The sequence below is a fragment of the Beta vulgaris genome, chromosome 5, assembly GCF_026745355.1.
Source record: "Beta vulgaris subsp. vulgaris cultivar EL10 chromosome 5, EL10.2, whole genome shotgun sequence".
In the NCBI taxonomy this organism is placed as follows: domain Eukaryota; kingdom Viridiplantae; phylum Streptophyta; class Magnoliopsida; order Caryophyllales; family Amaranthaceae; genus Beta; species Beta vulgaris.
The window spans coordinates 64790904-64807188 of record NC_079206.1 but is presented as its reverse complement, the minus strand read 5'-3'; the positions used below and the strand labels follow the sequence as shown (position 1 = coordinate 64807188).

The following is a 16285-nucleotide window of genomic DNA, read 5'->3' as shown; positions in this document are numbered from 1 at the left end:
GTTTTGAGACTTGTTTTTTTGATAAATATAAATATAAAAGCATAATATGCAAGCAAATTGTACGAAATACAGGTGCGTAGATGTAATACGACTCATGATAGAATTATATTATATTTCATATTAAAAAATATAGCTATTAATTAATAATTTTTTGATATATTATCTATAAAAGGTATATAAAAATATAGTGAAATTATATATTATATAAAAACTATTGAAGATTTTGAAAATATGTCAAGTCGATCCTGACCGAAAAATAGAAATTTGGACCAAAAGCCAATATATTATTTTTTGCTTTCAGTGTGGAAGATGAACAATGAATCACTAAATTAAACAAAATTGTCTATTTTTAATAAAGATGTCTCAAACTTCTTGATTCAGGCCCAAGAATATCCTCGGGGGATGGAACACCCTCCAACACTTGTACAATCTAATACACATAAGTAACAATGTTATCATTTCTAAAAATTTCATTTCATTTGCATTATAACATTTTTACGTGAAAATTAAAATAACGTCTCTAATATAAAATCACCTTATTCATTTAAAAAACAAAGAAAATCGATGTAAGACATTAAATTCAATTCTTGTCGGTTAAATTGCCTCTATAATTGTGTATCTTTGTCAATTTTGTGACATCTCATCCCTTCGAAACTTTGTTAATGAGAGACTTCACCTATGAAAAGTTGAAGCAAAATCAATTTAATATGATTAACATTTTACTCATGATAACTCAACCAGAAAAGATATACTCATTGCTGAAATGAGGCATCATCTGTGAAAGCTCGAGTCTCGTCGATTGATATGAGTTCTAATAATATAATTCCAAACGAAAATAGGTATATATGTAAACAAATTTTAAGAAATACAAATGTAGATGAGTAAAGAGAAAAAAAACAATTTTTGGAAAAGAAGAAAATTTTATTTTTAAAAAAATATAATTACATTTTAACTTAAGTGAAGTGAAAAATTCTAATGAGGTAAATACAAACATATCCAAATGTTCATTTTACAAGGGTACTAATGTGGTTATACACCCCGGGTTAAAATCGTGCAAGTCCGAAATAAGGGCTAAAAATGATAAAAGATGACCACTCCCTAGTAGCATATATTATTTTTAAAATGTAGACAAATAATATAGTAAAATTATGTCCAAACGGTCAGGACTGAAAAAATCAAAACTTCTTACAGTTTGGATCAAAAATTAAGACCGAAAGTACTTTGAACTTGAATAATAATGCAACATCGTACTTCGAGACTAGTCTACATTTAAAAAAACTAAAAATAATAATATTTGTACAATTTTAATATCTAATAAATTTTGTAAATAAACAGGAGAAAAACGGGATATTTGTCCACTATCCTAATCCCACGTGGGCAAAATGAACACTAATTGCTAATTTTTTTTTTATCCTAGTCCCACGTGGAGAAAAACGGGATAATTGATTTCTAAATTACTTCCCCTCTTGATGGCTACCACCCTACCATCTAACAAAATCCCTCTATAAACATCTCACAAACATACACCTAATTCTACCAATAGAAACGCCGAATTAATATCAAACTTGACATCTTTAGGGCAGTGTATAAGCGAGATACGATTGGTTTGAAGATCAAACTTAGCAATGAATAGAGACTCGGAATGTCGTTCCAGAGTAACCAGATAATGTAAACTCTCATTAACAAGAATACCATCAGAATAGCCGAGATAGTATTGGATACCTCTTATACATCTCCATGAATTATTTTTCAAACTATACACTTCAACTTTGTCGTTGGAAACATCAATCTTTTCAAGCTCCTGAATAAACCTCAAAACTTTGTAATCGTCGTTCTCACTATCATAACCAAACCCAAACACGGTCCTACAAAAATTAGGGATTACAACATTGCTATAAGGAAGTTTACGATGAGAATTTGTGAGAGGATTGAATAAAACGATGTCAGTTTTGAAGCGATTGGAGACGCCAACGAAGCCGTTGCAGGAACCAACCAAGTTGAAGGTTGACGGCGTTTGAGAGGGTAGCGAAGCTCCGAGAAAGAGAGAGAAAGTTGGTTGTCGAAGAGGTTGAGTTCAGAAGAGTGAAGAGATGAGTCGTCAATTGAAACGAGGAGATGACGATCACAATTGGAACTTAGGGTTTGTTGAGATGAATTTTGGTGAAATTATGGCTTTCGATCAAGGATTGCGATGATTTACAGATGCATTGAAAGCGCAAAGTGATTTTACTGGTAATTTTTGACAGAATTTTGACAATCATATCCGTTGGTAGTTCCGCCATTATTGCTGCAACTTCCAACTCTAGGGTTTAACAGGTATTTGCAGTTAAAATTTGTTTCTGGGTGCTTTGAGTGGGAAGTGGGGACTGCAAAGTGGAAAGTAGAGGTGTTCAAAAACGGGCTCGGGTCGGGCTTGGGCCGATCATATTTTTTTGGTCCAACAGGTCTAAAAATGTGTGTCCAAGCCTTTCTTTACGGGCTCAAATTCCTGCCCTTACCAGCTTACCCGCACTAATAACAGGCCGGGCTTGCCCACGGGCTAAATAACATAATAATCTAATATGCATGACAACACATTTTTTTTAGTAGTTTCGTTCATCAACATAATTTTTTTTAGGCTAGTTAGCGATAAAAATCTAATATTTCACTCTCTTAGAGACAGTACTAAAAAATCTAAGAGAGTATGACAGTATGAAATACTAATACTAAGTTTTAAGTATGACAATATGAGTATGTCTCTAAGAGTATGCTGAAACTACTAGAGATATTAATAAAAATCTAAGTCTCTAAGAGTATGAAATATTTCTAGTCGTTTCGTTCATCAGCACTTCAACATATATTTTTTTTTGTAATCATTCAACTAAACAGCTCAGCTCGGGCCGGGCCGAATTTAACAACCCGTTACATTATTGAACTGAACAAAACCTGAACTGAACTGAAACCTAGACAAAACCTAACTTGAAACCTGATGTAATAAGATATTGAAAAATGTCCACGATGTTTATGTTCACTGTTATTTGATTAAGTGAAACTATTGGGTCAGACCGTCTGATCCAATAGGTTCCGTTGGATGGGCTGAGCCCAACTTAACGCTTGCGGACTTTTTTTTTTAATATTTGTTTTTTAAAAAAAAATTATTTAATGGTTAGGTTTTATATTTTGACGGTTGTAAAACTTCTTATGTAGTTTGTCTTAGATTCTTTCTTTTTCAATCTTCTTCTCTCTTAATTTTTCCTTATTTCTAGTTTTGCTCTTAATTATTCTGCTTTTCTGCTGTTGAAATTTACTTTGTTTTTTGGTTCGTAATTTTATATTTGATTACTGTTGCATCAAAAATATGGTTAAGAGGATCAGAGATGAAGTTTCTAGGTATAATTTGGTTTGATTTTTGCTGCATCTGTTTTTTTTTATTTTCAAATTCTTAGTGTGTTGTTGTGTTTTTTTGATGTCGTCGTTGTTTATGTAACTGTAATGCAGCTCGAAGTCGAAGAAGGTGAAAAATAGCAATTGACATATTGACGTGAGTATGGTCCATTTATCTAATAGAAAATTTTGTAAAACTAAGTGAAAGAATATGAAGACCAACAGAAATACAAGTTAGTCTAACTGAAAATTTTTAGTCTAATTGGAATAGAATGAAATAAAACAATCATTATACTAAATGAAATAATATGAAGACTTACTGAAAAATAAATAAGTCTACCTGAAAAAAGAAGTGACCTGAGTATGGTCCATTTGTCTAATAGTAAATTTTGAAAAAGTAAATGAAACAATATGAAGAACAACTGAAAAATCAATGAATCTAACTGAAAATTATTAGTCTGATTCGAATAGAATTTTGTAAATGAAAATTTTAGATATACTAACTGAAACAATGTAAATGCTAACTGAAAATGAGTAAATGCAAATGAAAATAATAAGTGTCATTGGAATACATTTGTTTAGATGAAAGTGAAAGCACTGTAATTGAATTTTTTTTGATGTAGACGAAATACTAAAATTTGAAAATATTTTGTTGCACTTGTTTCTTTGTCGTCTTTTCCAGCTGATTCTCCATGTAATTTCTTTCTTTTTTTTCCTGATGTGCTATCTGTATCAAACATTTTTTTAATATGAATTTATATCTTTTGATCGAATTCATAATTTATTGTGTGAAACTTGCTGTTTAATGTGAGATCTGTGTTACCTTTCTCATTGGTTAGTTCATTTTTTAATGAACTTTCTATTGGGGAGTTCGAATCTTCGAATATATTTTAGTCGGTTGACATTCGTGGTTTAACTTGATTGAGAAATTGAATGTCGAAATGAGATTTACTTGCAGGGAGGAAGCGAATGAGTATGATGATCTCGCGTTGAAGAATGGCGTTTAGGGATGCGGATGAAGTTGTTTTTTTTTTTGGGTCATTATGAAATTTGTTGCTTTTAACTAAGACGTGCGTGGTTTTCTATGTGTGACGTCCGACGAGAATGATTTGTCAAACGAGTCTGACGCAATACCATCTCATTAAAAAAAACATTGTGTGCGCAATGTTGTAAGCAAGTTTGATTAAGTTAGAGTATGAGACTAGAGGATTGGGGAGAGAACAGGAAACAGGTGAAGTCTAATTGTCCAAGGACATGTTTTATTCGACATAAAACAACTGAACCAAACCGAATCGAACCGATTGCAACTAAATTGAATTATATTATAACTAATAGAAATGATAATTGGAGCTGAACTGAACCGATTGCAAATAAACTGACCGATTGCAACCGTACTGAAATGAACCGATCCGAACTGAACTTAAAATAAGTTGGGAAGAACAGGCCCTAAGTGTCTAACTAGGATATAATTAAGTCATTTTTATTTGCCAATCTAAACTTAAGTGCGTTCATAAGTAGGATGTAAATATGTGAAAATTGTAATTAAGATATGTCTGATACATATAACATAATTAGATTTCATAATAAGATAGGTCCATAAATAGATTTGGATATAGTTCTAGAACTAGTGTTATTCGATTATCCTTATAAGTTTAATTTAATATTGTCACTTTAAGACACAACATACAAACTTGGTTGCCGTCAAGACTTTGAATATACTTATACTAGTCTTACATGCACGTAATGCGTGCGATAACGTGTGATAACAAATTAAGTAGAAAATAAAATTAATTAGGTAGAATAATTGTCTTTACAATTTATTTTATCAAAAAACTGATATATTAAATGTCCTAATTTCCCCCTTTTTTCATTCAAATGAAACAGTTAGTTATCCTCTATTTTTTTTTTAAGCTCAATAATAAAAAGAGAATTGGCATTTTTCTCTCTCCCCTCTCTCCTCTCTACTTTCAAAAACCCTAGCCTCCATTGTTTATTTTTAAAGGGGCTTCCATCGGTTTTTACCGTTGGAAAGCCCCCACCTTTGCTTTTTTTTTTGTTTTTAGGTTTCCAATAACGATTTCTCCCTCGAAAGACAGGGTTTTTGATCTCCTTCGTAAGAAAAGGTTTTTCGATCTCCTTCGAAAGACAAGGTTTTTCGACCTCCTTCGAAAGACAGGATTTTTCTCCTCTTTTAGAGGGGGAATTTCTACAGGTTACAATCCGGGATACTAGATCTAATGGATTGTCGTGAAATTATTTTGTTGGTGAAGAATTATGCGGGATCACAAAGGTTATCAATTTTTCGAATACGGTCAGATGAATCCGACGGAAATCATCCTCACGACTACAAGAGATCGTTAGATTGTCTCTCCAACAAGGCTGTATTTTCCAGCGATATAAGCGGGAGATGTTCCACATTGCAAGATTTGTTTGACGATCGTAGTTTTTATGAAGGAAATTTTTGTTTGATTCAACTTATGTATTTGTTTGATTCGATTGCTTATGTAGATGTCGTATGGCTTTTTATTAATGAATTAATTTTACTATTCAAAAAAAAAAAAAGTTATCCTCTATTTTTTTTCTTTTTTCCTTTTTCTATTTTTTGGTGTCCTCCATGTGTTGCCTTATAGAATAGAGATCTCAATTTCAAAACATTTTATAATTAAGATGAATTTTTGTGGCTTTTATTATAAAGAACCCTACATTCCAAGTCTGATTAATTTGAGACCAAGTACTCTTTGCGTGGGAAGAGAGCATGTGGAAACGCAATAGCTCCATATGCCAAAATGCTAGAACACCATTCCACATTTCCACCAATGATGCTTGATGCTTGATGTTTGATGCTTCATATAAGAGCAACCGACCACCCTTTTCACGCTCATCTTTTTCCATTTCTGTTTTTACTTCTCTCAATTACGATTTTGCATATCATATGAAATAATTTAAATCATATATGATGTGACCATTCGTATTCCAAATTCTTTTGGATCACTTAGTTTTTAGTAATATTTTCTTTTTATTCAGTCACTACCAAGGGGCGGAATCAGAAAAATATTTTAGAGGGGGTCAAAAATTTAATTTGTATTTTTTAGAGAGGACCAAATATAAAAATTAAGCTATTTTATTTTAAAAAAAATTACAATTTCAACCTTAATTTTTAGTAAAATTCAAAAGTTGGTCGAGACCGCGACTCTTACCGGTCCCCGTGATGTTCTGCCCCTGGTAAGTTGGTCACTACATCTTCATCTTCTTTTTTTGTTATTTGCATTCATGGGCACATAGAGACAATAATATTCCCTCCAGTTTTATTAATTTTACCCACTTCTTTGAGCATAGAGTTATAGGAGATATGGGTCATAATAGAAAAGAGTAATTTACCAGCATATGATATTGAAATTAATGTTCTGGTCCAAGAAAAGTAGAGTGAGAGTTAAAAACGATAATAAACAATTGGTACGATCATTTCAAAAACTGAAAAAGTAAATAAATAAATAGGAACAAATAAAAAAAAGAGTAAACTAATAAAAATTAGAGGGACTATTTAAACTATCACATTGAGGGTTCCATTTGTTTTAAAAGAAAAAAAAAAACTATTTTCCCCATTTTTCATTGTTTAGTTGGACAATGGAAATGTTTTCTGAAAAAATAGTTTTCCTGCAAAATTTGAAAGATTATTTCCAATATCTTTTTAGCTAATTATTAGTTTTTCATCAAACCAAACAAAATAAAACTAATATGTTTGTTTTTTTGTACCAGAATATACTTACCTTGTTAGTCGTTACACATCACATTTTATACTTTTCGGATATCCTGAAAATATTCGTCAAGCTCTAACAATGTTCTTCACATCTGCTAAAGAAAATCAAGCCAATAAGCATCGATTGAGCCTTGATCAGATGGAATCATCCAAGCATTGGATGGGTTAAGCTAAATACGGAAAGGGGTATCTAGGAAGTGCTGGTGGAGGAGGCTTGATCAGAGGCCATAGAGACAAATTATTCGAGGTCTTTGCGATCAATTGTGGGTTTTGGTCCAGTACAAAAGCAGAACTGATGGCGTTTATGCATAGGCTGCTGGTGGCCTGGGATGGAGGCCATAGGAGGGTGAGAGTTGAAGTTATTCTCAAATTGTTGTTCGTATGTTAAAGGGTAAGGCCCCCTCTAATTCTCCTTTGATTCACATAATAAAAAAGTGGCAGGCATTTATGAAGCGATAGGGGTGGAAACTAAAAAGTGAGTGTTATGCATTACTATCGAGAAGCTAATTGAGCAGCGGGTTGACAGGCGAACTATGGAGTGTCTTCCGTGGAAAAGTTCGTTCCACTTGAGGTGATCCCGAAGGATCTTCATGCTGTTTTATTTGAGAACTTGAGTAGTATTTCTTGGCCTCGAATGGTGCCTTGCAATTTTAGAATTTGATTCATAGTTTTTGTAGTGTAGTTAGTGTGTTTTTCTTTCTGTTCTTTGCTTTTGTTGCTAGCTTTCCTGTAGGTTCTTTGTTTGTTTGGCTTTTAACTGCTTTTGGTGTGCTATTGCCCTCGTTTTACACCCAAAAAAAAAGAAAAAAAAAAAGAAGCATCGACTGAGCCTTGATAGTTGGTATTGGCCTTTCGGGGACCTACGCACTATTACTTATCTTATTTGAAAAAAGGCAAAACAAATTAAATTCCCAATAAACTCGAATTAAGCTTTTGGCTTATATCGTACATTAAGATAGAGAATTTCCTGAATTCCTACACCTTTTAGTAAAAAGTGACTAGTGTTATAGTGGGTTTAAAGAGCCAAAGGAAAATAAAACAAAGTTACATAACATGCCTTTCACTTTCATTTCATTCTTTGGCGTTTCTATGAAAAGAAAGAAATTTGGGTATGGAATAACATAACAAGATTACAAGAACATATCCAGGAAAAGAGTAGAACCTTTTCTCCTCCTTTTGCCATGTGATGAGTACTCCGCGGGGGAGCGGATAGTTTTGTGTTGTACGTCTAGCTCATCTTGATTGTGTTTTCTTGCGAATAGTGCCAAAATTAGAAATACGAAGTCTATTGAGGGACAGAAGGAATATATTAATAACAAAAAAACACGGGATCAAGAAATTTTAGCAGTAACCAGCTCTTACAGTACAAAAACGATAGTACAGTACCATACATTCATACCTAGCAACACAATCAAAATGAGCTAGAAGTACAACACAAAACTCGATAAAAGCAGCAAAGAATCAAGATAATAATTGACAAAAATTCCCTCTAAATATAGGGGCTTACTAACATTGAAAAGATGCAACCAGAGTGCAAAAATTCCTTCTAGTTGTCGATGATGGAGGTGTTTATTCATAAACTAATCTGCCTTTTTAGAAGAAAAAAGGATCCTGAACTAATCTGATTTTTCAGTAGAGGAAAAAAAACATATACCTACAACATGCTCTTTGTTGAAGAATGCAAACTATAGATTAACCCTCAATAATCTGTCATTTGTAAGATTTGGAAACCTCGTGCGCCAACTTATCCATGAACTGGCACTTCCGATGAAATCCCCAGCCAGGGTTGCTCTGCATCACAGAATAATTCAATATTACTAATACAATTTGATATCGCGTTCCCAAAAGAAAATTACGCAGTAGATGGAAAACCATCAAAGTGATATATTACAAGTACTATCAGCCGTTAACAATTTATCAATGGAGCTTACAAGATTATAAACAGACGCTTAAGTCAAGAATGAGCAATCATGGTGATAGTTCACAGTTCCCACACAGGCAGCTAAGGGCCTGTCAGTTCCCTATTTTGGTTTGAAGTGTTCTGATTTAAAGATTCTAGAAGTCTTTAGGAAAACTCAACAGTAGGATGGCCTTCCTAAATTCAGATTCAATAAGAGAATCTGTTTTAGTCACTAATAATCCTTTTTTATCTTGTAAACTGCATGTGAAAGAAAAGGGAGAATCAACAATAACCAGTAAATATCTGTTTTGGTCGGCAAAATTAGTTTCAATTTCAGTAAGTAATAAAAAAGCTCAGTATAGATCACATTATTAAAAATCATCTGCGTTTCAGATGTCACATGTGAACAAGACGCATGTGCACTATGCTTCCTACCAGAGCTCTGTAACATACAAATCTCAAATTAAACATGCTCTTTTAGTGGAAAAGAACGATAATATGCTCTTCCTTACCCCTCAATCCCTAGAACATTACGTCATTAGTATCAGCATGGCAAAATTGACAGTCATCTCATTTTCACCAAACTAACATCACAGCACAAAAATTAGTCGCAACTCCATACAAAACCCCTTTCTTTTTGTATGTGCTGCCCTACATGCAGGTTTGCCACAAACTTCCTTTCTCAGAATTATACTTGATAGATTTCATCCAGGATCTGTATAGTTTCGCTATAACACACACAGTTGTCTACAGATAAACCTTCCAATTAGATGGATGCACGCAAACATAGTCAGAAGTCTTCTTACACAATTGTTTAACTCCCACTTATCCACAGAAGTCCCAGGATAGGCAAGGAAATTTACATAGATATCAAGATCTCAATCACATCAGTGTTATTGCAGAAAGAATAAAAATAAAGAAAGGTCGATGCAGCTGAAAAATTCACATGTAAATGCAATGGCAAGTATTGTTTCTCAAATGCGTTGCTTAAATGCTGTATGTCAAAAGGCTAAGGTATGTATACTGTCAAACAACTCTTACAGAAAGTTTTCACCCTGGAAAAAGAAGACTTCAAGGGAGGGACTACCAACCTGGAGCGAGAGAACAGCACGATCAGTGAAACGTTTCACCGAACTAGGTGCACTAGCAGGAAGAGTTTTTGCAACTCTCTCCAATTCTTCATGTTGCTGCTTTGCAGTTACACTATCAGGCCCACAATAATGTTCCACAATCTCTTTCAAAAGAGGCACATTCTCCATTGTTTCCCTCATAACCTCCTGGTAAATGCGATAAAATAGTTTCAGTAGAATTCTTAGGCTACAATGTTTATTGGCCTGAAGAGTGAATCCACCATCTAAACTAGAAGCCATGTAAAACAAGCATCGGCAAAGACGAGCAACATTAGATGATAAAAAAAAAGCAGCTTTAGGGCTTTGCGACGTTATCTAACAGAAAAATCCTGCAGCAAATAACCATAGAAAAACAGAAAAGAACTTTGCACAAACTTAGGCACAAATGTCAAACACACATATACCTTGCATCTAGAGTGAAAAGACGACTGAAGATGAGAAAAATAAGAAGTCTCTTTTGACTATCCTAGAAAATGAGTGAGTTAGTATTCAAATTGTGTTTTACTAAACTATACTGGAAACAAAATTTTAGCAAAATATTTTGGAAGCATAAACTTGCTCCCATTTCAATTAAGCCGAAAGACGCAACTAATCATGAAGCCCTAACCCCAATTCAAGTGACATTCACCTGTCACGGAAACCCAAATAGAAAGCATTAAAAGGTCCTCAGGATCCATCGCAAATGGAAAATCAGTTCATAGTAAGACATAATGGTAAATAGAACCACCAATTTCGTGATGATTCCAGATATCAGTAGCAAAAACCATCATCAATTTCAGAATATATAAATGCAGATCTTAATTACAATTTCCTCACGATACAGTGATTGTTCAGATTTGTAGATGGTCAAATATCAGAAGTCAAATGAAGTGTGCACCTAGTGGAGGGAGAGAGCAAAATGAACTCAACTTTGCAAGATCCTATGCTTTTATAAGACAGGTAAAAATGCAGGCTAAACGAACGTATCCAAGTCACCAACACATCAAGAATAAGAATCTCAAACACGGGATATGATCCTGGACTAAACATTAGTGTTGGGAACATGGAACCCATGAGACATATTCCTGCTTCTAGAAGACTCTTTGGATAAGCTTTTCAAATACATTTACATGTAAAACATTTCAGGTCAACTAGCTTGCTGGGTCTTCTTAAAGTTTTGATCCCATGCCCGATTGTCAGCACATAGTGCATATTTTATCTCTTCCTCCACTCATTTTACACTTTCTTTCCACGAATATTTGTTCAAGATAATGGAGTGTCTACGTGAAGATCGAAATGTCAAGCAAGCCCTTCTCGGAGTGTTGAGTGTCCTACACAAGTACGTAAGACAAAAAGAAGAGTTGAAGTAACACATGCAAGATCTGATACTTCCTCCTCGATGAGAAAATTACTCCCCCCACCCCCACCCCACACATGAAACCAGCAGGGCTGTAAAAGAGCTCAACAATACTGGTCAACACCCAAAGGCAGGGCTGCCCTGGCTCACCAGGAGGAGGGTACTTCTTTGAACTTATATTGAGACATAAAAAATTAATAAACTGTCTTCTTCCATTTATGTATAGAGGAAATCGTCATCCATTAAATATAGATCATCATATGGCCCAAATGCCTTCATATCCATTCTCTTTCTGATGAGTCATCTAACATAAATTAATATCCATAAGCATCTGTCTGCTTGCATGGGTGCACAGTGCAGTGCGTGAGCTGGTCCTATTAATTGCTATATTGCCCAGACATGGTTCACCTGATAAATGATAATCAATCAAAGAAAATATGAAGCAAATGGTGCGGAAACCAAACTTTTTAACAAACTAGAGTGTTCATACTCATACTTCCTCCATTTTGTTTAGGTGTACAATTTTGACTTGCGACATTTTTCACATATTCCATTTTAACCTTCTATTATTTATTCATAAGGAAAAACATAGTCATGTAAAATTTACTTAGATTCGTCTCTTTCTATAGTTTCATAATATATAGTTTTTATAGATGCTACTTATACATAAAGAATATATATATTAATGCTCAAAGTTGTGCGATGGCAAGCGTCTCAAGGCCTTTGGGAGCAACTAAAAGAAAACGGAGGTAGTACAAGGGAGGATTTAAAAATGTTGAAGCAAACAAGCTAATTATACCAACAGCACTTACCTCCCACTCCTCTTGGCTCTCTATTCCCTCATAAGCCATCAGGAATGGCTTCATCTTCTCAAGAGCTTCGCGTAGAGGAATAGGTTGATTATCGTTAATATCGGGATTTGTCTCGAAATCTCCCATCAAGTATTCAGGCTCCAATTCAATCTACAAAGCAAAGGTGAAGTTAGCACACAAAACGAGTCATCCAACAAATACAAAAAGAGGACAGGTTGATGGATAAATTCAACCTTAAGATTGGTATCAAGTGCCTCAAGATACTCATCCTCAGCAGGATCAGGCAAGACATCATAAGTCATTTCTTCAAATGCCTCTGTCAGTTCAGCCATCTTGTTAGGACCAAGTTCCTGCGCCAACTTTTCACCATCAGCATTATCACCCACGAAAAGTGCATCAACCCCATTATCTTCCTCATCGTCTGTGTCATCTTTCGATCTTCTTCGCCTCCGACCACGTCCTCCCTCAGTACGTCCAGCTTCTGCTCCGTCGTCACTCTTGGACAAGATGCCAACTGCTTTCTTTATTGCCTCCTCACGGCTTAGCTTAGGCTTTCCACCTGCAGAAGCAGGGTCACCTTTCTTAACCCTCTCTCCTCCTCTTCCAGCCCCACTGGCAGGAGCACCAACTTGCCTTGGCCTGAGATGCCTATTCTCTTCCTTGACCCTATCTTCAAACACTGGCTTCCTTTCAGGTTTCCCCCTCCCTGTTCCTGTCAACACAGTCAATATATTTTCAGGAAGAACCTTCTCTCCAATAGGTTGGCGAGGTACAGAATCAACAATATGAGCTTCAGAACTCGTGCCCGTCACTTCATCTTTCTTAAGAAATATGGGGCTCTTAGATTGTGATCCCTGCTCATTTCCTGCCTCGGGCGAGTATTGGACCGAACCACCTCTACCCCGACTTAAACCTGGTTGTTGTGATGGTCGGTTGGGAGCAACAAATGTGTTGAAGGAAGGAAGATATGGGGTAGAAGGTAGGGGTTTGTCCCTGCCATGACCACGACCAGCAGAAGGGAATTGCTCCTCATTTGAATGTGCTTCTCCGGGATCGCTGGCCACAAAATTAAATACAGGTGAACCGGAGGAACCTCGGCCACGGCCTCGACCTCCTCCAGAGCCATCCCCAGCAGAAGATGAGGAAAAGGAAGAACAAGAAACAACTTTACTAGTCCTCCCAATCGTTGTGCTTCCTACACTGCTAGGATTAAGAAACAACCCAATTCTTCCTCTCATTCTTCTTTGTCAAATCAAACCTTCCCCCAGCCCGATCAATAGAACCCCAAAAGATGTGCAATGAAGTAGAAAAGAAACTAAAAAATTAACCTAGCAAAAAATAAATGAAGTGTATAATCAGTATTCAATAAAGAGAAAGCAATATAGACAAAAATAGGAATACAGTCCAAGAAGAAACGAAAACTTAGATTATAATTGGAAAAAGCACTACCATGATGAACAACACCGTGATTTTTAAATGGGTAACAATACGAGCAATAGAAGACCCAGCAGTTTAAGGATGGGGGGTCACTACAGTACTGACCACCGACCATGTTATCCAATCCATGAACTTAAAAGAAAAAGTACTTCAGCAAAACCATTTCAGAACTACTAATAATTCATATTACAATCAAATAATACCTAGGGTTTGTCAAACACTTCATAGTTCCATAAAACCATGTCAATTTTATTACACTAATATCAAATTCACTTAATCAATTCAATTTTATTCTCATATTTAAGCATAAAACCAAGTCAACCAACATTAAAGGCTCATGGACTCTCCAAAAGCTTCTCGTGACAGGCCCAATTCTACAGAGTCCTATAAAAAAGGTTTTAGTGTATGTACCTGAACACAATCAGTCACAACTCAGAAAATCCAATGCTCAACTAGCAACTCGATCAATCGTAATTTGTAGTCACCAACTAGCCACAACCTTAAATCAGTGACTACATCAAAATGGAGAATAAACATAATAAATTGAATTAGATATAACAACATCAAAACAACAATCAGCAAGAGTAATATCATTAATGAAAAGAAAGGGGAAGGATGTTAGTAAAGGACTTAATGAATTTTTCATTTATGCCAATCTATTTCATCATTAGCCAAACAAGGTAATGAAAATAATTCTATAAAGCCCCAACAACAGACCCTCAATTTCCACCCTACCATCTAATTCCTAAACTCCATTTTATCACATGAAACACTCCGAGGACTATGTTTTTACTTCCTACACATAAGAAACTCTTACCTAAACACGTTTTCCCTATATACTCCAGTCGAGTCGAGTCGAGTCCAGTCCAGTCTATATAACGTAGTTTAGGATTTATTGTTGCGTATGGGCCCAAAATGTTGGACAAGGCTATTTGTATTATTATTACTGATCTTATATATACATGATTAGGCTTGATAATTAAATGGGTCTGGTTGATGCGTGTAATTAGTTGATTGAGTTCAAATAGGGTCACCTTATTATGGTTAAATAAAAGGTCAGATCAGAGTGGGTTGCGTGTGCTAATGACGGGTCGATATAAAAAGAAAAGGCAAAGAGATGGTGAAAGTCGCCATAAGTGAGTACGAGTAAATAATTCTATAAATTCCCAACAACTTACCCTCCATTTCCACTCTACCACCTAGTTCCTACACTCTCAATCCTATTTACCAAACACTCCATTTTATCACATGAAACAACTCCAGGGACTTTGTTCGTTCTTCTTACACCTAGGAAACTCTTAGCTAAACACTTTTTCCCTTATCTAAACTTCAATGTACTTTCTTTTTTTTGAAAGGAACTTCAATGTACTTTAACAAAGTTAATTTAGCTATGATTTCAACTTCATAACCCTTACCTAAACATATCTCAACTTTTTTTTTAAGATTAAAAAAAAGTCTTCATTCCAGATTTTCAGTCATAACATAAAAAAATGATTTAATGAAGAACATCCCGACGAACATGAAATAATCAAGAACAGGTGAACAATGGCATGAAAATATGCCCATATACAAATTGTATCATAAATTTTATCATTTAGTTCCATGAAACAAACAAACATGAATTAACAAGTTATACCCAGAAATTCGAATCATAAAAACATGAAATAACCGAGTATCTGAGATAAAGAAAAAATAGGTTGCATTCATGAAACAAACAATAACAACCGCATAAAAACAATGACATAAATAATCACATCAAGTAAATCTAAAAATCGCAATTTGACACCAAAATTCGCAACAATAACAAAATTCGTCTGAACAAGTAGATTAATCTAAGGAACAAAAGAAGAACCTGAAACGAGCTTCTGCAATTCGAGCACGAAGAAGAGGAGAGAGAAAATGCGAAATTTAGATTCGAATTGGCGTGTGTGAGTGTGAGTGAAACGAAAAATGTATGGAGTTTTTGACTGAGAAAGCCCTAGTGTTAGATTGTAGAGTTGGTTTTTTTTTTTTTTTTTTTTTTTTTTGGGATATGGTAAGGTATTTGGTTAATGCATTTTCATTTAGAATAATTATTTATTATTACTTTATCTGTAAGATATTGTTCTTATTTTCATTTCGGATGTCTCAAAATGTAGTTCTCATTTTCGTATTTAATTCTACATCTTTTCGTAATTTGTGTAGAATAACCATGTTTTACCATTTATTTGCTTCTTGAATTTTGTTTTTTCCTTTGTTTATCTAAGGATTTTTTGTTCAAAACCCCCAAACTTTTGGGCACTTTGCGAGAAGCTACCTTAAATATACAGAATTGTCCAAAACTACCTGAATTATAAAAAACCGTTGTTGACCACTACCTTACCCCCGTTGGCCGTGGTTTTCAACCCCGAAAAACCACGTGCCGAGCACGTGCGGCAGTTTTCCACCCAAAAAAAGTCCATCCCAGCCCTGGCCGCCACAACCACCCTACCCCCCCCCTTTCCAGCCTAACCAACCACCCCACACCTGTTCGACCCTCCCCCAGCCACCCCGCGCCCCCAATTCAGCCAC

At 35.1% G+C, this 16285-nt stretch overlaps 1 protein-coding gene and 1 pseudogene across 3 annotated transcripts; both read right to left on the bottom strand.

Moving 5' to 3' along the window:
* Positions 1–1513: 1513 nt before the first annotated feature.
* Positions 1514–2282, bottom strand: LOC125497424 (F-box protein CPR1-like; annotated as a pseudogene).
* Positions 2283–8593: 6311 nt separating this feature from the next.
* On the bottom strand, positions 8594–15751 carry LOC104894548 (hypothetical protein). Of its 3 annotated transcripts, none has more exons than XM_010680805.4 (6): positions 15588–15751; positions 14147–14247; positions 12532–13626; positions 12299–12448; positions 10112–10297; positions 8594–8911 (listed from the first exon to the last, which is right to left on the bottom strand). In XM_010680805.4, exons 3-6 carry the CDS (start codon positions 13534–13536, stop codon positions 8831–8833), a joined length of 1422 nt encoding a protein of 473 aa, XP_010679107.2. In that variant the 5' UTR covers positions 13537–13626; positions 14147–14247; positions 15588–15751; the 3' UTR covers positions 8594–8830. The 3 variants fall into 3 exon arrangements, with proteins under 3 accessions (XP_010679107.2, XP_019105325.2, XP_048499934.1); XM_019249780.3 differs by having other exon boundaries at positions 14147–14234; XM_048643977.2 differs by lacking the exon at positions 14147–14247.
* Positions 15752–16285: the final 534 nt, after the last annotated feature.